Source organism: Aplidium turbinatum, chromosome 2 (genome assembly GCF_918807975.1).
Source record: "Aplidium turbinatum chromosome 2, kaAplTurb1.1, whole genome shotgun sequence".
In the NCBI taxonomy this organism is placed as follows: domain Eukaryota; kingdom Metazoa; phylum Chordata; class Ascidiacea; order Aplousobranchia; family Polyclinidae; genus Aplidium; species Aplidium turbinatum.
This window is the reverse complement of record NC_137473.1, coordinates 49,727,393-49,750,796: the sequence shown is the minus strand read 5'-3', so window position 1 is coordinate 49,750,796 and position 23,404 is coordinate 49,727,393. Positions and strand designations below refer to the sequence as shown.

The 23,404-nt window shown below is 36.8% G+C and overlaps 1 protein-coding gene across 2 annotated transcripts in view; it reads right to left on the bottom strand.

Moving 5' to 3' along the window:
* Window positions 1–22,802, bottom strand: part of LOC145765678 (uncharacterized) — a 43,261-nt gene extending 20,459 nt beyond the window's left edge. The window contains exons 1-21 of one of the 2 annotated variants that reach the window (XM_082577500.1): window positions 22,666–22,802; window positions 14,181–14,302; window positions 13,829–13,893; window positions 13,513–13,623; window positions 11,955–12,031; window positions 10,921–11,044; window positions 10,359–10,536; window positions 9,456–9,546; window positions 8,753–8,891; window positions 8,189–8,251; window positions 7,479–7,508; window positions 6,479–6,574; window positions 6,210–6,347; window positions 5,500–5,664; window positions 4,617–4,688; window positions 4,145–4,255; window positions 3,874–3,984; window positions 3,408–3,623; window positions 2,523–2,702; window positions 1,430–1,473; window positions 816–914 (exon numbers count right to left, since the gene is read on the bottom strand). In XM_082577500.1, the coding sequence (XP_082433626.1) occupies window positions 816–914; window positions 1,430–1,473; window positions 2,523–2,702; window positions 3,408–3,623; window positions 3,874–3,984; window positions 4,145–4,255; window positions 4,617–4,688; window positions 5,500–5,664; window positions 6,210–6,347; window positions 6,479–6,574; window positions 7,479–7,508; window positions 8,189–8,251; window positions 8,753–8,891; window positions 9,456–9,546; window positions 10,359–10,536; window positions 10,921–11,044; window positions 11,955–12,031; window positions 13,513–13,623; window positions 13,829–13,893; window positions 14,181–14,302; window positions 22,666–22,721 (2,288 nt within the window). In that variant the 5' untranslated portion in view covers window positions 22,722–22,802. Of the gene's footprint in view, window positions 1–815; window positions 915–1,429; window positions 1,474–2,522; window positions 2,703–3,407; window positions 3,624–3,873; window positions 3,985–4,144; window positions 4,256–4,616; window positions 4,689–5,499; window positions 5,665–6,209; window positions 6,348–6,478; window positions 6,575–7,478; window positions 7,509–8,188; window positions 8,252–8,752; window positions 8,892–9,455; window positions 9,547–10,358; window positions 10,537–10,920; window positions 11,045–11,954; window positions 12,032–13,512; window positions 13,624–13,828; window positions 13,894–14,180; window positions 14,303–18,727; window positions 19,180–22,665 lie in introns of those variants that run through there. The other variant, XM_082577501.1, reaches the window with a different exon arrangement.
* Between the last annotated feature and the right edge of the window lie 602 nt (window positions 22,803–23,404).

Sequence of the window (23,404 nt, the reverse complement as noted above, 5' to 3'; positions counted from 1 at the left end):
ACGAGTATTACACAAAAGAGATGCAAAAGGCAGAAAACGGATTTTTTCAGCAAAAAAATCGAAAAAAACGAAAAGAGAAAATGTTTTGAAAAGCATAGAAATTTGAAAAATTTCAAACTCAAAGGAAACAGTTGGCTCTCGCAAACGCAAAACCATCATCGCATATCCTAACCCATCTACTGACAAGACAAAAAGTGTACCAAAACATTGCAGCTTCAAAACTTCATCCACACAGTCAAATCAAAGACAAACCACACGATCACAATTAAAAACGTTCGCAACTCACCCGAAACTTAGCAAACTGCAAGACGAGAGTAGAGACCGTCTTGAAGATAGAAAAAAGATGAATAAAACTGTCAGCAATGCTTAAGCGACGCAGGCATCATATATTTCAACTATGAGGTTAGATTAAGAAAAATGTAACATTATGTTCATCGTGGACACGCATTTTTAAAGCTTTAAAAGATAGATAATTTCAGCACAGCCGAGTATATTGTCTCTCGAAATGCTTTTCCTCGACGGTGAATGAGAAGCACTGCTATTTTGCAAGGAGTGCGTGGTGCGACCAGGTGCGGCACCGAACTCTCGTCGGCTGATGGAGAAGCAAGCGCTTTATCCACATAACCAGTAAAGGTAAGAGATGAAGTGAGAGCAGCCGTGGCAATATGAAACAAAACTAAAAAGTCGATTTGTGGTATAGAACTTGAAAATGGCAAAGAAAAGGTTCGTTATTGCTCGAAGCTGCAGATTGCAGCTTCACAAGTGACAACAAACTTTCTCCAAGCCATAAAAAGAATTAAGTTGGAAATAAAAACCTTCTGTTTGAATCGATGTGAAGAGAAGTTGTGCTCGTTTTAATCTTGTCCAGTTCTTCTTCGCTTGTTCTTAATTTTCCTTTCAGAGCCGCTGCTTCTCTGGAATTTTTATATCAAGAGTTCAAATATTCCAAGACAGCAAAATCTGTCATTATTACATTGGTTCAACGTTTGCACACCTTGAATCAATATAAAAACGACAAATTTTGCCGTCTGGGTAAGTAATCATTAATTTTACTTCGTAAATTATAAGACGATTTCTGGTGATATATATTGTGGACTGGGAGTTTTTTTCTTTAAAAAAAACGTAATTCTAGTAGTTTAGTGTTACTGTAATTCTCTAAATCACATGCTGATCTCAAACCAGTGTTGCCAGACAACCCTATTTGAATTTCCCAACAAGAGCTGTTTTGCAAATTTTTCAAACGCAATTTCATTCCACCAATGTATGCTCATCGCTATTAGTGTTTTTTCTCCAATTACAAGGTGATTTCTAAAACATATATCCCTTCGCCTCTCGAACGCCGATTTTGGCAAACAATCTTAACAAAATTGGGACAAAATTTAAAATCTGGCAACACTGCCTCAGAGTGGTGTATGAATAGCATAATTACCTGGTCAATTTGTTGAATTCGATCTGATGTTGGCTTTCACTGTCCTGGGATAAAAATAAAACATGGTTTTGAATTAGCAAATCTCCTGATAATGTTCGTTGGAGATTTCAAGAAACTTCAAATTTTCGTAGAAAGCGAATGGAGTGAGGTGGTATGGGCATGTTTTGAGAAGGGATGAAGATGGTGTTTTGAGAAGAGCGCTGGAGTTGCAAGTGGCGGGTCGCAGAAAACAAGGAAGACCCAAGAAAACGTGGAAAAGGCAAGTTGAAGAGGAAAGCAGCAAGATGGGCTTGACAAGAGAGGACGCGTTAGACAGATCCATATGGAGGCAGGGTGTGAAGGCAATTGCGGCCCTTGGAGGTGAATCCGGCCACTCTCGGTAACGGGGACATCACCGGATAAAAACTGGACTACTACTACTACTAAAAACTGGACTAAAAGGAATACTGAAGAACTTATGAACTTGCTTGGGTTGAATGAAAATGTTGATAAGTTGGCGAAAGCGAATGGAGTAAGGTGGTATGGGCATGTTTTGACAAGGGATGAAGATAATGTTTTGAGAAGAGCGCTGGAGTTGCAAGTGGCGGGTCGCAGAAAACCAAGGAAGACCCAAGAAAACGTGGAAAAGGCAAGTTGAGGAAGAAAGCAACAAGAGAGGACGCGTTAGACAGATCGATGTGGAGGCAGGGTGTGAAGGCGATTGCGGCATTTGGAGGTGAATCCGGCCACCCCCGGTAACGGGGACATCACCGGATTAAAACTGGACTACTACTACTAATACTTCAGTCTTTCCCAGAAGAAGGTGGAAAGAAAAATTTATATAAAAACGTCAGTTAATAAAAACATTTGAATTCGATAGTAAAACAATAAAAACATTGTACAATAGAGAGTTTAAAATTGTACGTAAATTTAATTAACGATTTAAAAACATCAAATTTCTGTTTTGGTGGTTGGAAGAGTGCATTCTCAGAGACAGCAAATCAGTGTTTTTTTACATCAAGAAACGACTGATTTGCTGTCGGGTTTACAACCAGTGCATAAGAAAACAAATTCTAGATTACTGTCAAGCTTAAAAATCGCTTGGTGTTCTCACATGCAAAGCCTCTTCCTTGTTTCGTAATAAATCCTTGAGCTGACGTATTTCTACGTCACGCATAGCGATGGCCCGATTGCCGTTGTGTATTTTGTCATCACGAGAGCGTAGCGCCTTCTCGAATTCGAACTGCGACCTATCCAACTCGGCGAGAGCTTGTTCTTTGGCTATGTTGGCTTCCTGCGTGCAGTGAAATTTTATGTTGCTGAATCCCTTGTGTTGCTTCAGGTTAATTAGTAGGCGCGGAGTTGCAGTGCTTCTTATTTTAGGGATAGAATTGTTGCTGAACGTGCAGCTAGATGCTTGTGGACTGTTCTAGTTATTCAGTTATCTCATGTTCAGTGCTTGGGATAGGCATACGTTAGTTTGTGCTTGTTTATCTTTTGCAGTATGATATGTTGTGGCACTCGATTTCGGACGTTTCTCTCCTGAAGCGCTTTGCGCTGACGCTAATTACTGTGTACGCATACTTTGTTTGCCACAGTTGAGTTCTGTCTTGTATACTGAGCTGCAGTTGCTTTGTTTAGTTTAACTTTTAGTAGAAGTGTTGTTTGCTGAGTTTTGTGAGTTAACCTTATTGTGTTTTAGATTATGCAACTTCTTAGTTAATTAAAACCAACTTTGTTTGTGTGACTAAATGTGTGGTACTACATATGTTTAGTTGCTTAAAGCTTTTTTTGTGGTGACGTAATGTTCAATTTTACCTGATATTCATTGCTCTGTTAAGCTGTGGGCCAGGCTGCTGGTAGTTTAAGTTGCGTAACATGATATTGATTGGATGTAAAAGATTGGTTTTCTAGCCTTTTTTTTTTATCTTTACACCACTTGAGCAAAGTCTGGGTACAAAACAACACGTAAAGTTAACGTTTTTTGCTGTTGACTGACCGCCAAAGCTTCTTTCTTTTTGCGCAGTTCATCTTGTAAGTCTTGCAATCGTTTGAAAGTGTCCAGGTCCGAAAGACTGGCCGTTGTGTCAAGTTCACTGCTCGATCGACGCCGTATCTTGCTGGCCAGTTCAGAGAATCGCATCTTCTCGTCTTCGCACTGCCTCAGTAGTTCGTCTCTCTCACGAACCACACGTAATCGTTCATTCTCTTTCAGCTGCGAAACCAAAACTGACGTTGAAGAAAAAATAAAGCTGGAAATTGATCATGCCACAAATATAAAAAAATCGCTTTAATTGAAAAATATTGCCTCTCACTTGCACCAGGCTTAATTGTAGCATTCATACCCAGACGCAAAATCCTTCATTTTTACATTGATTCAACGTTTGCATACGTTGAATTTTTATGTCTTTTCAATGCGTTTGCAAATTCACGTGAAGAAGGATCTATAACAATTGATAACGTACTTGAAAATCCCGGAGCAAAGTCTTATGTTTTGTAGCCAATTCTTGTAGCTCTTTGTCTTTTTCCCGGATGTCAGTGTCAAGCGAAAGTACAGTTTGTTCGTAGTCTGATGCCTGAGTTAAATAATTGAACAAAACATATCAAGACCTAATAATGTAACCTCAACATAAAACTTGTAAACCTATTTTAAAATGTTACTTATGAAAGAGTGTGTATAATGTGTATGCTAAAAATATTTAGATAAAATTCTGGCCTTGACCACACGGAGCTCACTTGAGTTTTAAAACGATCAAGTTGTCGATTCTTTTCCCTGAGTTGGATCATAAAGTCTCTGGATGACTTTTCCTTTTCGTTTTCAAGATGATCTTTTGCATCCAGGGCGTCCTGCGGAATTAAAACTGTCAACACATGTTTGGAACCACGAAAAATGAACTTGAGTCAAAGATGAACTAGAATGGTGCATTTCAATTCCATGTCCGGAATATTGTCGCAGAAAATAAAGTAAAACTGTAAGAAGACTAACTATTGTTGTGTACACGTTATCCGTTGCTTTTTTAAAACTTTTTTTAGTGGTTTTGGAAATAAATTGCAAAATACACTCACAAATTATTTTCTTTTTGTTTTTAGTGGTTTGTTAGTTTTTGCACTTTGATAAGCTGTAGGGCTAAGTAAGCCAACATGTAGCTACAAAAAATTTGCTTTACACAGCAAACAAAAAAGCTGGATGAATTTTATACATACTTACTTGCAAAGCACTATCTGATTCTCTCAACTGGCCTCGTAGTTGATGTATCAGATCATCTTTCGAAGTTGAGTTCTGAAAATATATAAATTAGAATTTTAACGGAAAAGTGATTTTTTGTGCTATTGTGATTAAAAGTAATAACTGAGAACTACAACATAAACAGAATCGCATTTAAAGTTGTTTTTGCGTAAACAAAAATTCTGAGGAGACTTAACAAAGAAAAGTCGCGAGCAAACTATACCAGTTCGTTGGCCTAGTGGTGAGAGAGTAGGGCTCAGGAATATTCGGACCGAGTTCGAATCCAAGTGAAGAAAAAAAAACCTGGTTCAATGATTCCAACTGTTTCAGTGAATTTGTCAAACCACGAAAATTTCAAAGCAATCAACTGTAACTGTCTCTTTTTAAACGTATATTCTCTGCTTGCAAACGTTATTGGTTGAAATTCTTGAAAGGATCTTATTTAGTCGTGCCATTTAAAAAAAACTGGGCTGCTTAACAATATAACCTGAAATTCATTTTATAGAAACACAAATCTTGCAAGGATATTATATTGAAGCAAACGTTGAAAGGCAAACAAAACAACAGTAACCCAACCACCAAAAGTTTCCTTTTTATATCGGTTCAACGTCACCAGGCAACGTTGAAACGATGAATAGCAACTTTTTCCAGGTGGGACTTTACTCCAAGACGTTTATGTACACGGTTCATACAAACAAAAACATTTCCAATGGATTTGTGAATTGAATACACAACCACATCACCCCGGCCAGCAAAATCCGTCATTTTTACATTGATTCAAAGTATGTAGACGTTGAATCAATGTAAAGATGAGGGATATTTTTGCTTGGGATATCATACGATAAAGTTAAAGCAAATTTTCGACCTTGGAAGACTCGTGGCTGCGTATGTCTGCTAAGAGTTGATTTGTTTTAAAGTCTTTGTCATCAATATCTTTTCTCAGTCGACATATTTCTTGTTGCAATGTCGAAATTTCTTCTTGAAGGGAAGAAATTTCCGTGTCTTTTTTGTAAACGACTTGAGTCAAACCCTATATAAATGCAAGATTTATGTTCGTTTAATATTTTATAATACTGTAAAAAAAAAAGAAAGGATGAAGATACATTTTGTAAAAAAAAGAAATCTTAAACAACTTTTATTTCAAAATTTTCTTAAAAACTGACAAGTTAGCGTTGACATGGAATTGAAAAATAAACCAAAAAATCAGAAATGCCCAGTTCAATTCCAACAGTCAAAACATGAGACGTGTATCGTCAAACAATGCATCCAAATGTGTTTCGAATAAAACCTAAACAAACCATCAGAAGATTTAAACGCGCAGTCGATGGACTTGGACAAGAAAGCTTGAATGTGAAGTCACCACTGGACAACTGCAGAGTACTGGCGTCGGCCGCTTTCGTTCGGACATGCACAAGTGGGGCCTGGCTCCTTTATCAGAATGCGAATGTGGCGCCACAGAACAGACAGGAGACCATGTCATTAACCAATGCCCAACCCACCGGCCTCCACATGGTGCTACGCCGACGACAAACTACAGAAAACTAGACAGAGAAAGCACTTGTCAGAAGAACTTACAGTGATTGCTTTATCTCTTTTATTAATATTCTTCATCGCTTTGGCGTTAGCGTCGTTCGCCTCGTCAGTGCAATGATTAAGGTTTTCCGTCAGTTCTTCGATTTTCTCTTCACTTTCTTTCAGAGAATCTTTCAAAGTCTAAAAAATGAATTCAAAGGCAGGGATTCGGGGAAGAAAGATTAAAAAATTTAACACATTTAAACAATGTGAAATTAAACTCTGGCAAAAATTAGATAAACGCAAGTACGGCACCAATGAACAAAACTTACCTGCAACTCAGCTTCGCGCTTCTCCAGCTCTCCAGTCATTTGCTTTGTGGCAAGTTCGTACTCATCAAGCCGTTGCTGCTGCTCATTAATGTGGTCCTGAAATGCAACGTGCGCGTTAATAGATCTAGCACCACACATCTATCGCCATGTTATGTATGCTATTTATGCAAAATCCAAAGGTATTTTATTAACTGCAAAGTAAACTACAGTAAATCCATTATTAAAAAAGTCAACTATTTGTTTCGATCAATTGGAAAAGCTTTAGTTTTGCGAATGCGAGATAAATACATCATGCGTTTTCAGGCATCAGTTTAAGCTAACGATCATTGTCATTGTCTGTATCAATAGCAACAATCGAAACATGCTTTGGTTCGAATCTGATGATAACCCAGAGTCTCACAGACAGCAAAATCCGTCGTTTCCAATACATCAATATACAAACGACGGATTTTTCTGTGTGGGAAGCAAGCATTAAAAGCCTCAAGATCAACAAAACGCAACGAAGCAGTATTTTGGAACCAACACAAAGAGGCAAAATCAGTTCTTTTTAGATCCTTAAGAAAGGGCATAGCTGCTCTTGTGAAAAGTGGCTCGAGCTTCAAAGAAAAAAATCCTCAGTGATTTGGCTCTCGGGCTTGAAGCTCGAAAAATCGAATTTGTTAGGCAATTAGGCATGCTACGTTATTGCGTTAAGTATTTTTAAAATACATAAAGGTTTTTTTTTTTCTTAAGACCGAAATGATAAAGCATTTCGTTGAAAAAACAGAATGACGCGGTAACTTGCAGCAGCAGCAGCAGCCATCAAATGCAAGTCCATTCAAAAACATGAAGAAAAAGAAAACAAAGCACCTATGACGAAATAGGACAAGGTCAATTGTTAAAGCAATATCTTGGCATGCAAAGACCAACTTTAAAAATAACCATGCTGTTTTAACGTTAATTGACATAAAAACAACCAAAAGTCCTTTTAAAAAAAGCCAGATGCACGACGCCATGTTACCTGGTAGTCATCTTGCAATGTTAGAAGATCCTAATTAATGCATTATGACGTCAGAAAAACTTTGCCTATGTTAAATTAGCAGTTGGACGTAAATTATGTCCATGCGAAAGAGAAAATCACTTAACGTTATTTGATACAAAATCAACGTTAAAATGAGCAGATTTCTTTTAATATACTGTATTATTATATTAGTATGTGGAGTACATGCTAGCAGCAGTACGTCGTTAGATTGCAAACAAATTGCTAAGACCTGTGTGCCGTTGAGCTTATCAATTTTTCAAAGGGTTGACCCAGCTAGCAAAATCCGTTCTTTTTACATTGAGTCGGCGTCTATGAACGTAAAATTAATGTAAAAAAATGTTTTTGTCAGCTGGGTATGGAGACAACAGAAAAGATAGAAAGGCAGGGGAAACAGATCGGAGAAAACATCTTTGATCACGTTGCGTTTATTTGACGTTTAGTGACAAAACTACAAGATATGAAATAATTGTTCGTAAAATGCAGCCCCCTGATACCATCTCACATTGATGAAAAAATACTCAGTTGTCAATTCAAAAGAAATACTTCCAGGTGCTTGCGCAGTTTCAACAAAGCTGCACAGAAAAGTAAATTTGCAATAAGAAAAAAGATTAAATTTTATTTCCAATAATAAGCAATATGGCGAATGAAATTATATTGAGCTGGTCAGTATATCACAGAATAACACATACTTGATATCTTTGGTGGGCTTTTCCTTCAAATTGTTCAGAATTTGACAAAGCAGACTCGCTTTCCTGCGCAAAACACACGTGTTACAAAAATTGCAATTTTTGTAGTTTTAATGTGTGTGTTAAAATAACGCTTCACAAAGAGTACTTGTATGTTAATTTTATTCAATGCAAGATTTAAATGCGCTTTTTATCATAATAAATTGCTTGATGAGAGATAAACATTCTACATCTAAACTGCTTTTCTATAAATTTACCTACAACCAGAAACGATTTATCAGATATTATACATGTTTACAAATTACGTTAATGCGTAACATTATGCAATACACACTTACACAGTCCAATAAAAATCTACATATGCGCAAACATTAAAAGCAAAAATATGACAGAAAATCAATAAAGTACACCATGAAAACTGTTTATATATGTTATTTTATATTCAAAAAATGTAACTTCATCTTATTGTCCGGTCAAACCGTTTCAATAACCGTCGAAACAAGCTTGCAGTTCACCATAGCAAAATACCGAGCAAGATCAATAAAATTAATCTATAATTTATTGAACCTTTAGTTTATGTTGAAGACATTCAACTTCCCGCAACAAAGGTTCGACTTGCTCGTTATTGGTAACTTGCTTCTCTTCGCTCAGCAGCTCAATGAAGGTCTGCTTGGTGGCCAAGCTGGCTTGGAGCTCTCTGATTGTCCTAAGATACATCGAGTTGTTTGTTTAAAAACGCGTTTCAATCAACGTAGTATGCCGTGGTGTGACTGTGTTACTCTTGTACGCCAACAAAATTTGTCCTTTTTTGCGTCGATTCACCGTCTGTGACCGTAGAAAAAGACGAATTTTGCGAGTTGGGATATATATCAACACAGAGCTGAGTGATCACTCCACTAGCGAACATTTAACATTGTTAACATGAAACACTGCGTTAAGTTCAGAAATTTCAACAAGGTAAGAACAGTATTTCATCAACAAACTGTTGTTTTGCTTGACGCAAACGAGGGCTGCAGAAGATATTGGGAATCTAGGTGAGACAGTTCGCAAACGGAAAATTAGCCATTTTTCACATTGAACTAACGTTTGTAGAAGTTAAATCAATGTCAAAAACGACTGATTCGCTGCCTGATTTATTTCGCAAAACAGATAGATCAAGAAATCAATTTCCATCACTTGGGGTTTCGAGTTGTGTTGTGTCAACCTTAGTGACGTAGTAGTTTTGTGACGTCACTAAGAGTTTATAAATAACTTTGCGTTGCAAACCAACCTGTTCTTGTCTTTGAGCTCTGCGTCAAGCTGATCTATATGTTTTTCCAGGGATGTAACTTTCTCCTCTTGAGCAGGAGATGGCTTCAAATCTAATTAAAATTCCACAATTATCTTGCGCTTAGTTGACTAGTTGCTGTTGAACATCTGCAGCAATCAGTGTATCGAATAATAACTAACAAACAATAGACAGGCCAAGTATATAAAATCAGCCGTGTTCGAAAACTTGTATAATTTATTGATAAAGTTTTCGCTGACGAAAAGGCAGCTTCGTTTGTATATGGAAAAGCACAAGCAAACAAAATCACAAAATTAATTGACCAGTGAAATTAACTGTGAAAATTTCCATGGTAAAATCACTTAAATGAGAACTTCTCAATAGTTGCAAAGCTACAAAAGATTTATGGACAATACTTTTCCAGACTTCCATGAAACTAAAAATTGAATGAGGCTTCCCACCAGACATTTAGTTAAATAACATGATATCCCTGACGATACGTTCTAGTTCTACTGGTGCAAAATGTGGTTCTACTGTTCCAAAATGTATGTTTTCAGATCATTCAAGGGTGACTTTTACTGGTCAGCATTCACGCAATGTTGTCAAATGATACTATTTATGAAAACATATTTTCGCTGTGCAAGTACATGTATAACCTTAGAGTGAGTGAAGCAACGTCTGTGGATGTTGAATCAACGTAGCATCAACTTGCAAGTTGGGTAACAGAATCCAGGATGTTTCTCAACTATTTTTACGTAGTCCAGACAACTTTTGAATAAATGTTTAAGCTAGAATCGCATAAGCGATAACTACGAAATGCGTTAAACTTTCCAATTGCCATATAAAAAGATAAGCAAGCTTTATGTCAAATCAATCCTAATCCTTTTCGTCGAAGAGTTTACTTACAAGAATCACCATGAACAAGTTGGTCTGCTTTTGCCTTTGCTTCTTCCAAAGCTTCATTTGCCTCGGCCAAAGCATCAGCCAGATCCTTGTTTTCAGCTTTGAAATCATCACACTTCTTCCGAAGCGCCATTGTTTGCTGCAACGCGTGTTCCGAGTCCTGCTGTGCAGCTTGCAACTCCTGTGTGAAGGTACGTTGTAGTTTCTATCTCAAATGTTGAAGAAACGGAGAGCCTTAAAGACTGTCTAAACACAACAACGCTGTGAGGTGCAACTGGTTTCTTGACAACGCAAACGATGCAGAAAATCAATTCCAGCATTTAAAATAACGTTTTAATACGTTTGGGATGCAAGGAATGCTACACTCTAGGTGTGGTGCTGGCACTGAGATGGTAGCAAAAGACTATAGGGGTCAACGGAAAACTATCCCTAAGCAAAAGGTCAATATAATGTGATTTGCTAACAGTTTGATCTCACACAACCACCTTGTTACAAGAGAGGCCTTTTTACGTAAGCCTTCAACATTTGGCGACGTCAAAACAACTACTGTTGACTGAGTTATCACCTTCTCGGCAGCATCAACCTTTTCGTTCATGATTTCTCGTAACTGCGTCACCTCCTTCATTGCTTCGTTCTTGGCCTTCTGGAGTTCCTCTGGGTCGCCAGAATCCATGCACGCCACAGCGTTGCTGGACAAACGCAAGTATGTGAATTCATTGGTCGGATGTAAAACTGTGTAGTTGATTTAAATCTAGTTTATGCTTCATTTTTTGTCGTATCCAGGCTTTACGCGCGGTGGTTGATTCAGATTAAGTGGACAGAAAGCCCAAGCAAACCCAAGCTTCGTGTCCACCTTTAGGCATGCTATAAGTGGTGTCGAACTGGCACCATGTCAAGCTTTGTCGTTAGATGATGCTTAAAGATTGAAAGGTTCAAAAACGTAACATTTGAACAATATTAAAGAGGCAAAATTTGAAAAAAAAAACTTCCCCATTTCAATTTGCATTTTGCAAAAATACCAGATATTAAAAAAAGAAAAAAGGAGTTTTTATTTCGCTGATTGTGAGGACAAACTGTGGCGAATGTTCGCCTTCACGTCAGAAATCAAACATTCCAGAATGTGCGATGTGGTTAGAAAGAAATTTTCACTGGGTTATTGGCGAAATAAAAATCCCAGGTTTTTAGCAAGATTAACCAAAAGTCTTTTGGCTTGACCAGGAGTCAAACCCAACCTGACCAAAAGCAGCAGCGACCAAGCTAACAAAAGTTGCTTTTTTGCATCATTTGCTTCGCGACTACGAAACTACGTAAAAAGACAACTTTTGCTGACTGGGAATGGCGATTCCGTAGCTAACAAATAAAAATGTCACCAATAATTGTAATGAAAAATAATTCAACTTATATAATATCGTCACAAGAAACATTGACATCTGTTTGTGAAAGATTTTGACAGTAACCAAGACGGACTATATAGTCCGTCTTGACAGTAACTAATTGCAGTGAATGTTTGAGTATGCAAACGCGGCTTTGTCGCATCGAAAAAACGTTGTTCAGACGCTAGAAACGACTTCACTTTGCAAATAAACATTTTCAACTTACGATGCTTTCACCAGTAGATCATGTTTCTCGGACAATTCTTTCCGTAGACTGTCGCACTCAACCTTCAGCTCAATGTTCTAAAATGAAAAAAAAAACAAATCTATCAAGGTCACATGAAAACCACAGCTGTGGAGTTGGAGTCGTGGAGTCGGAGGGATTTTGCCATGTCCTGAATCGGAGTCGATAAGGCAAAGACCGACTCCGATTTGATACAAAACGGTGCACATTGCACAATAAATAAATTTTACTTCACAATGTAGATTTTAACGACCTGTTTTAGCCTGATGCTGTGAGTTCGCTGTGATACTAGCGAATTGCACTAGCTTTCGGAACACAGTTCCCTAGTCATGTGCTCTGACGAATGGTGTTGAAGTGCAATTCGCTATTACCACACCTAACTCGCAGTATCAAGCTAAATGCAACCTTTTCTGACAAGATTTAAACCAGTCTCCTGCTGTGATATTTGTCATAGAAAACAAATCTCACAATATTTGTTTAACAGTCATTTAATACAAAATAGACATATAACAGTTGAGAATAAGTACGCTATGATGCGCTCCATAGCATTCATCAGCAAAAACAATTGTCAAACGAACGAAATGAGACTCAATATAAACTTTCATAACTAAATTAAACCACAGCCAACCTTTGATATCAACAATAAACAATTAACCTGCGTAATTTTTCCGATGGTGACGCTATAAGAAGACATAGGAGTGTTATTTTAAAACTTTCATCAGGAAATGTTTAACTGTTCCTTACAAAAAAGTTTACTGACAGTACAACCTCTACACAAAGTTCAGTGCGTTGATGGGTTTTTGAGGTCTGCTTAAAAGTTTGCGCGAAATACCTTTTAAAAGTTACGCTTTTTTTAAGATCTGAAAAACTGAGCTGTTACACTAATTTTTTCTCAACACTCGCTGTTGTATCCTCTCGGAATAGCACGAACCTCAATATGAGAAACTGCCTCTCAAAAATTCAATTAAACTAATTACCAAGACAAAATTATTCAACTGGGAATGCAAAGCAATGCTTCAATTCAAAGGAATGTCATAGCTAACTTGAAGTTTGCTTTGTGGACGTTGTACTGCTGACGTGACGCACACACAAATACACGATGCAACAAAAAAGTGATTTATTATGACAGAGATTGTCATTTTTGCCCGAACTTGCCAGCACGGTCTCTACAATTTTCGGAAGTATACTACATTAAAAAAGATAGATTAAAAATAAGCCGTGAAACGAAAAAAGGAAAGTGAAGAAAGCAACCCAGCCTCTTTTTCCAATTTAGAACGTCTGAGACATTAAATCAATGTAAAAAAGAACTGGTTTGTTGGCTGGAATAGTGTTAACCCAGACAGCAAATCAGTAGTTTTTTTACATTGATCTAACACCTGCCAACGTTGAATCAATCTAAAAAGGGACTGATTTGCTGTCTGGAAATAAAACTTCAATTTCAAAAATCAAAAAACAATGCACTGGGGCGTGTAAAAATAGATAAGCCTGTAGTTTTACAAGTACAACACTGTACCACGAGAAAACAACAAAATGGACTTACAGTTCGCCATAGTTGGTCGTGATCTCCACTGAATTGTTCCAACATGCGTTCCTCCATATAAAAAATGCGTAACTTCAAACTGAAATTTTCTTTCTTCAAATCAGAGATTTGCTGAAAAGGCATGACTTTACAAAACGGTCGACAATTACAGTAGTCAGGCATTGAACGAAATGCTTGTGTAGACTACTATGCTTCAATATCAAACAGTTCGTGTCGTGTCGTCTCGTCGATTTAGAAAATTTGCTGTAAAAATTCAAGTTTTATTATAGTTGGATATGCACAGGTTGTTTGAAAACATTTAGAAAAAATAACTTACTGTCCCAAAATCTTTCATGTTTCTATTGCTTGCTGGTGATATTCTTCCGCTAGCCGGGGATACTCCTGAAGACGGAACAAACTGGTTAAAAAGCAAAGGCAAAAGGAAAAGTTGCAATTAATCTTCTTTTTTTAACAGCAGAAAGGAAGATTTTTATTGGTTTTTTACGACGTAAAAATCTTTTTTTTAAAGCGATTGTAGCGACCTTACTGGGTACTACTTGACTATACTTGAAAAAATCTGCTTGAGTATGAAAGAAAAGGGCCAACATATTATAGATAACCAGTAACCACCTATGTCTATCTACTCATCTACAAACATAGTTTTACAGAAAGCAAAAAATCCAAAGCACCTGTTGGGTGGGTTGGTCCCGGATCATTACTCTTCGATCCTTGATCTCTGTTGGAGAGTGAGAGCTGGGGTCTTGGGAGGGTCTCGTTCGCGCTTAGGTCGGGAATATGTGACATGTTGACGCTAGAAGGACAAAGAATAGACCTCAATTTAGAGCTGTACATACATTCAGATTGAATATTGTGGTGCATATGACAAAACCCACCAGGTAACAACTAAAAATGTTCTTTTTTAGCAAAAAAAATGTTTAAAACTAAAAAACACAATTTACGCTCTTCTCATGTGAAATAAGCTAAATTATCACAAGGCGTTGCAACTTCTAATTTGTATTTATTTCGACGTTTTGTCAATCAGACACGACTGCCTTCTTCAGAAAATAGAGTACCGTATCATGTTTTTGAACTAAACGCCCGGTGAACAGTTTCGTTTTACTTTTAAAAGAAATGTTATTTTCAACAAGGGTAAAATTTTGACGTTCTTTACAGAAAAAAAGAGAAGATTTAATGACAAGCAGGTCTAAGGTTTTTTAAAGCTTTTTTTTAAATACTTTTTGCGCCAAACTGACGAGTCAGGTTACCATGTAATCACCATGCTGTTGAAACGTATCTTTGCTGCGCATCTGGCTTACGATGCGCTTTTTTTACACTCTTTCAACGTCTACATACGTATGATCAACGTAAAATATATAAATTTGTCAACAAGGACACCATGCAATTGCCACGAAGTTTTACTTCATCCAAACACATTGTAGCTTTCAAAATGAGAGTTGTTTACTCGCAGTAGCCAAGATTGAATAAATGTAGCAATGGTAATGTAAAGGATTCTTGTATCCTCCAAATATCCTAACTTGGTAGCAACACAAAAACATGACATCACCCAAGTTGCAATGCTGATTAACACACACAAACTCAAGTCACACTCTACTCTATCAGAAATACTTCAATGCATATTACTAATAGAAGACAAAAGTGTTTGTTTAATAACAAATTCGTTGAAAATCTACTTCTAAAAACGCAACACTGATGCAAGAGACCGGTAAGTTATATTTCCAAACGCAATAACAATACGAAGCAAGATTATTACAAGGGCTCCAGTTCATAATGAATGCATTACCGGATCCCATGGGGAATTTGATGCAAGGATGGATTATATGACTCAAGAGCATAATATGCTCGTTCATTAAATGAAAATATATAGACGATCTCACCAACACTAGGTCTAGGTCCAACTCGTTTGAATTGCAATGTGTGAAGTAATTTATGCAAATTGCAATTTAACTTTGGATACTATGGGATATTAAATAAATTTCAACTTGCTATTGTCTCAAGGTAAAATTAAAACGCTGATGAGTCGTTCTATAAAGAGCCGAAACAAAACAAAAGGTCTGAATTGTCCATGGTCTGAACCGTTGATATGTTGTTGCACATAGTCAATTAGTCATGTCAAACAAAATTCATGGCTTGAAGTTCTTGAACAATGACCGCACAAACTGAAATCTACAACCTGATAAGTGATAAGGTGCGTGGCTGGGTACGGAATGGCCCGTTTCGGTGAGTCCAATCCCTTAACGGGGGATTCTTTAAAAAAAAATTTTAAATTATCGGGTACTGCAGCCTAACTATCATTGCCGTTTTAGGGTTAGGGGTTAGAGGTTAGGAACTCACCGAATCGGACTCACCAAATAGTAGCAGACCCGGCTGGGTACGCTCAAAGCACGAAAAATGAAAAAAAAACAGAAATAATAAAAATATATCCCAGTTACTAAAAATTGTCCTGATTACACCGTTGCAATGTCGTCAAACGTGGTTGCAATAATAACATCTATCAAATGTTGCCACAACGTCATAAGACGTTCAAACGATGTAAAAAGGGCAACTTAATCTGGCTGGGAAGTATGCGGTATTTTGGTGCCTTGTTGGCAGACAATGTAAAAAGTGTTTCTTGAATAAACTACTACACTAGTCACTAACACGTAAAATGCGCACTAAGAGGAAGTGGAAACCGGTTGTAAACGCTAAGAGCAAGCGTATATAGCGTATTACAAAAGTGTGTCACCAATTTCTTCATCGTTCTTGTCAATTGAATTAATATGCCAGGCATTCACACCACAGTGACATCACATGTGTCATCATAACTCGAGTTGCAAGCGTCAAATGTGAAACGTGGAAATGCTTGCGCAAGTTAATACAACCACATTGTTTCCAACGTGGTGTCTTGCTAAGTTGCAAATACTGCCCAGACAGCAAATCTGTCATTTTTTCATTGAAATCGATGGGTACTGGATGGGTAATACAAAAAAATATTTCACAATTTGACATCCGGTCAAAACCGCATTGCGCAAAAATAGGGCATTAAAATAAAGTTGTAAACAATGTTTTTGAAAAATTAGTGGGAACATTTCAATGTTGCAATACTCGTACAAAACTATGATGACATGTGTTTTCATTCAAATTTCTCTCGAAGAGTGGCTTGCGAAGGTACTTTTTATATATTTTGTTATTTCATTAGCGCTACGTCTTGCACAAGACTGGGTTTCCATATTCTCGCCAGAACATGTCAGTGAATTTGGTTTGGTTTTTATTCGCGATTCTTTGTGATATTATTGTGCTGTTCCTGTTAGTAGCTTGTACATTGTGCCGGGTGGAGGACTGGAGGTTGATAGAAAACCAACCTCACTTTCAAAGTTCCTTAATCCGAGCTGCATATTTTTGACATATAAATCAACTTTCGTGGATACTTTGTGACAACTGCGCGAGTGATGCACGAAGTTGTGAAGTAGGCTAGCGATCGAAACACGATTTTACAAGGTTGCACACGTGGACATCATGATTACGTTTCCCACACCCCACACTTGCTCAAATAGAACGACCATAAAAACATCCATGCGACAACAGTAATGAAAAAAAGGTTTAATTTTTTTGATACCGAAAACATCGAGTCATCAGTTATATATTTATAACCCAACAATCCGAGTATTAAGTGACTGGCATTCGTATTAATTGTATTTCGGGTTGCGGGTCCTTCTTGATATGTCAAGCACTGTATGTCGGCAATAACGACGTCTGCAAACGTTAAATCAATGTAAAAATGACGGATTTTGCTGTCTGGGGATGAGGCTCTGCCAGCTACAACAAGCTACTCGAAAGAGATGAAGTACCTCTGAAGACAAAGTTTTTTTGTCAAAACCAGAACCAACTTAATGGAGAACAGCGATTTCAATGACTCTGCTGAAAGTCAAATTATCCCTAGCACTGGAATCAGAACCTTTAGAACACACTTTTCATATTAAGCGAACTGAAAAGTTTTAAAGTAACTTGGCTTTTAAAGCAAAGACGTTGCTGTTTGTGGCAGTAGTGGTTGACTGTGCATAAACCTATCAAGTGTGTAAAAGACGCAGAAAATTGAAATAAGTTTAAAAACAGCAGGAAAACCTACTTCCAAAGAAAAATTAGGACTAATGGCTTTTACTATGAATGTAGGATGTAGCGCTGTATGGAAGTTATTATGATAATACAATACATTAAACTACATGTCCAGGGATAAAATTAAAGTATAGTGTGATAACGCAAACAGACTTTTAATCATAATGTCATGTACAAACATGCGGACATTGTTTGTCTTAATTTTTGTTGCAGTTTTGATTCTCATGAACCCAGGAACATACAAAGAACAATGTGACGGCAAAGCTGCCTCTTTTCATCGCCACCTTTGGAATAACAATTGCGTATCAAGAGACATGACTTGCATACCGAAGCACTGACTAGCAATCAACATTCTAGAAAATCCACAATAGCTTCTACCCTGTTGCAATTAATTTCTTTTCAAACCAACCACGCGTGGAAAAAGATCAATACCAGCCAAGATAGCAAAAATCGGCCTTCTTACATTGATTCAGCGTCCGCAGACGGTGTAACAATCAATGTAAAAAGGACGGATTGGGATATTGCTAGTTTGGAGAATAATTCCCAAGAGCTGTTGGTAAGACAAATATGATAGGCAATTTCAGTATTGTTTTCGGGCACGCTTCTGTTGCATGGACGATAATAATAGTTAAACCAAGTAAGACATTAGGACTACGAGAGATTTAATACAGTCCTACAAATAAAGTTCTGATGCACAAAATGTTTACCTCACTTTATAAACAAGGTCACTAAACTTGCTGCTTGAGTAAACCCAGGCTCGCACTTATAGAGAATCTACGAAGCAGTCTGTACACTCACTCAGCATGAAGTCCATAACCATTTATCGACGACATTCAACAACATTAGTCTCTTGTTTTGACGACAGTCAGCTAAACCTCGCACTGTAAACTACAGTACAATTTCGCTGAGTATGACTATGACATTATGACAAACTATGATAGCATATGTTGAACAGCTAAACACCAAAACATGCCATTACGCAAGACGTTGAGGACCAATTAGCTGAAGATTTCTGCTGATGGAGATGTGTCAAACAATGCACTGTTGATAAACTAGTTTTTCGTTCACGAATCTAGTAACACAAGAAATGATTAAAATGCAGTTTACTTTTTCACTCATAACTTACTTCTTTTTTGCATCTATCCATTCCTTTAGAAAAGGGTACATCCTCAAAAACGTCAACTAGGTAATGTGGATGTGGATAGAAACTGTGTATCAGGTAAAATCACTCAAAAGAAAAAGAGTTCACAGTATCTTTCTGTGCTAACACGAAATCGCTGTTTTGTGGGATACTTTTAACCGAGTTCGTTTCATGTTGTAAAGTTTTAAAGCAAAAATTTACTTCCGATAACCGATACGGCTTCAAGACTGAAAACTGCTGACTTGGATGTCTTAATCGATATTCATTTCAAATTTCGTTCAACTTCAAATTCCAACCTTCTGACTGCAATGGAACCTTCTCTTCGCAGCTGTACTTAAACCAGCAGCAAAGTCACCTTCTCTGAAAGCACAAACGAATCACGTACCTTTGACAACAAAGCTCATACAAAACTTCGGCTACTAACACTGGTCGGTCAATACAGTTAGTCAGTTCTCAAAGTCTTGAAGTTGTGCTAGAATTTTTTTCCAACTACACGAATGTCATACGCGTTTGCTTCTCAAACGTGTCGCAAAACCTCCATACTTTAGTTGTGGCGGAAAATGCACAGAGCAGTCTTCAATACACCCTACACAAGTTCACTGCCAGTCACTTTGGGCGCGCAATTTTCAAACGCATTGACCAACTAGTCAGTAGTCACAACGTAGTCTAGAAACAAGAAAAAGGCTGTTTATACTGCCGCAGGCAGCTTAGCACAATTGCTTTGAGAAGCCTGAATACGTTTACCTTAATTGTTTTACAACGAGGTACCAAGAGTGATAATGACCTTAAGTAAACCTATAATTATAAAAGCTTAGTGGTTTTACAGCCTTTCAACTGGTCCCTTCAAATTATAACTTACAAAGGTGCAATATTTTTTTCAAAACTAAAACCAGCTGTCATAACACATGCTTTCGATAAAGAAACTGTTACTATTGCACACAAGCATTAAGCAATCATCCACCAAAACCTTACTCAGCGTCTAGTCTTGGTACCAACGCAAGCTGACTCGCACAGCTAAATGACGTAAAACTACAACCCAGCAGGAAGCGTGCTTGCGCATGGAAGCTATGGAGCAGAACGACGATAACTCCGAAGGGTATTCCATTAGCATGCATACCATTGAAATCTTGGCAACTACGCTGGCACACTGAGACCTCGGGACATATCCATTCAATGAAAAGCGCCATTGATTCTATGCAAAAAGACCCAACTTGAAGCAATATCGTTGCGAAAACAACAGTTACTTAGCCTGCAAAATCATTCTTTTTTCATACATCGATGCAATGTCTGCAGATGTAGTCTGTACTGTAAAAAACGGATTTGCTGGCTCAGGCATCTCCTCTGCACAAGACTTAGCACAAACCCATCACCTGTGGCCGCTCATCAGCGTCACCAATGCTGATGGCGTAAAACACTTACGAATAGGAATAATATTTAATTACTCATTAGTTAACGGCAAATTTCTTTAAAAAAGATTTGCGATGTTCAGAGCTCAAACGTGAATGAAAATGCAGTAAAACGTTTCTATACTTTTGATTAATTTGAAAAATGAAAAGACAATATCAAAAGTACGGTAACACTATTAGAACAGCTAAAGGATTTTTATAGCATGACGACAAAGACACATCTTTTCGTGTAGCAGAATTTTTTAATTTTAAAACACCGCAATGCGCCATCAACCGCTATAAGTTATAGGTAGTTTCATTGGTATGTTGTTGCACGTGTTTTCTGAACGCGTTTCCAAATATTTCAACGCAATATACACTAGACACGACAACAGCAGTAACAGCACGTTAAACTTATACAGAAAAACCATCTTATTTTGACGCCGCATAAAACTCACTCATTTGAAATCGACAAAGAAGAAATAAAATACAGTCGAAAATTGATCTAAAATAAGGCAATTCAAAATGTCTATTATTGCCTTGTGCTTTGGAACAACTATTCAATTGAGCTCCTGCTGTGCAAAGACGCAATCTTTTATTCTGAGTCATTAGTTACATGAATTCAAAATTGGTCATACACTGTGTACAGCGGGTTTGAGGTAAAAATTAGAAGGGTTTTGTGATTATATTTCTAAATTATAAAATAACCTGCTCAAGCAAAACACATCTTCAGCAGGCCTTTGAATTTCCTCCATGCTGGGAAACCTCAATTTACACACTCCCTCTAATTAATACCATTTCAGACTGTAAACATTGCGAGTAAATGCCAATGACTGCACACCAAAAATGCAAAAGAGATGAATTTTTTCGGAATTGGATTAATTAGTCTTAATGATCGCGGTGAGTTGTGAAACAAAATCTGTTTTTTATCATCCGACATCCCGAAAACAAAAAGGTGAAAAAGTAAAAAGCGACAGTTATTTCCTTGATGACGCGAACAAATGTCGTGGTTATCATGCACTGTTTCAACTTGCTACTGACACCTAACGGACAAGATAAAAAAAAACATATAATGCCCAAGCGCAAGCAATTATTATCAAAACGTTTCCAATAAACAATAATTTTGAGTAGATCCATCACAGTTGTGAAGCTACATACCAAATGTTAATCATAATAGATTTCAACAGTCAGCATTTCTGTTACAGAAACAAAACCTTTAACCAATACCAATACGAAGTTGCACCACAAAGCTACATCTTATCTCATAAACTCAAATTATAGTGTCACAAAATTACATATAATACCTTTTAACAATTGAAATTAAAATTTTAAAATTACTAATTGTATATTTTAACTCAATATAACTTACTCTATCACTCAACAGCCATACTAGAAACAACAAATCACACCTATAAACGTACCACATTATGGAAAAGAGCAACTAAGCAAAAATAATTTTTTGATAAAATATATCAATCTCTTAATTCAATTTTTTGAATTCCCATTTGCTCAACCCAAAATTAAATAGACAATAGCTAATGAATAACTAATGATATATGCTGGTAGTGGCTGCATTGCACCATGCTATCATTTTTGGGCTTAGCTCCCCAAAAGGTAGTAAAAATGACCATAAATCACTTTGAAAATAGCTCTCAAAAAGCAAGTACTGGTTATGCACTGTCAGCTAGTAATGCAAACATTTCAAAATTCAATATCTTAATTGATTTTAATATTTTTTTTATTCATGTTTTTTTTATAAAATAAAAAATAACATGACGAAAACAACTCAGCGAAAAGTAGCACAATGAGGCAATAAAAATTGTGGTAATGCAATGAATTGTCTCAGATACTAGTTTTATCTTTCATCACTATTCAGTATTCACTTTATGTTGCTTTGTAACAAGGGTGTCTTTTATTTGTTTCTTATTACAAGTTACCAACACCAAAATATTTAAAATATTTTTTTGTTTCTACACTACATTCTTTGATTGGCTTTGTGTTCAATTAAATGCCTTGATGAAGATTGTTTTAAGCATACACTTTTGCGCCTTTGTCAGAAAGCTTTCACAGACATGTAATTCTGTGAATGCCAACGTGGCCAGATACATTTTGTTGATCAAAAACGAAATTCAAAAGCAATTCTGACAGAAATTAAAAAGCAAAACAAATGGTTAAAATAAAATAACCTACTCTTGTTGTGAGATCAGTACAATTACAAATGCAATACAACCAACACCAGGCAACTGAGAAACCTGTCATTGAGCAGAGCCTGATCCATTTTAACCATTAAGTGTTTAAGAAAACCAAACTGCACACTTTCTTGAACAGTGTCAAACTGGTATCTTTTCAACATTGTACAGGCGCCCTCACCACTTGGTAACATAAGCTACGCAGTTATGAAAATGCACTAACAATAGCCATCGACTAACCTGAAAACCAGTTGAAAACATCAAATTTTGTATTAAAACTGTGACATGCTAGTAATTGTGATCATTCAACTTGAAATTGTACATGCTAGTATAGCCTACTTTACATTACCTGTGATCAAAATCAAGAGGAAGAGTTGGATCTTCACCAAGAACAGAATCCATCATTAATGCATATATGGCAGTGTGAAATGGCAAGTATTGGTGTGTATCAAAGTATTAAACTAAGTCAATATGATTGTTAAAAAAATTACACCATTGTACAAGAATGCTCAATTAAATAAATTTATATGTGCTAAACAAATGTAGCCTCTCTGAAAATTAAAACAAATAAAATCTCTAGAATTCAAATATGTCCAACATATGGAATTATGGATTGCATGCATCCTTGATTCCTTGTTACACCCAGCACAGTACCAATAAGTCTTGTGTTTGGTTTTTGGTTTATGTCCAAGTGAAAGTAAATTATATCTAAATTTTATCAAACAAATTCTTTCCGAAGTAAATTTGACTCAAGACTATCAGTCCTTTTATTATAGGTGCTTATATCAACTGATCTGTTGTATTAACAGACCCTATACAGTAAACCTGCAAGCTCTGAGACTCCTAAATCTGCTCTAATACTCTTATATAACTTTGGTTTAACAGCTACTTTTGACAAAGAATTGCTTTAGAAATATGCATGATGACTGGATGAAAACAGAAGCAGCCTATCACAGAGACACTTGAAAGAAATCTTCAGAAAAAATTAACTTGATACAACCTTTAATTTGCAATGTCCCATAGCTTATTTTTCTTAGTTTAAAATGTGAGTAGGACTAACAAGTTCTAACAATAGACATCAGGTTTCT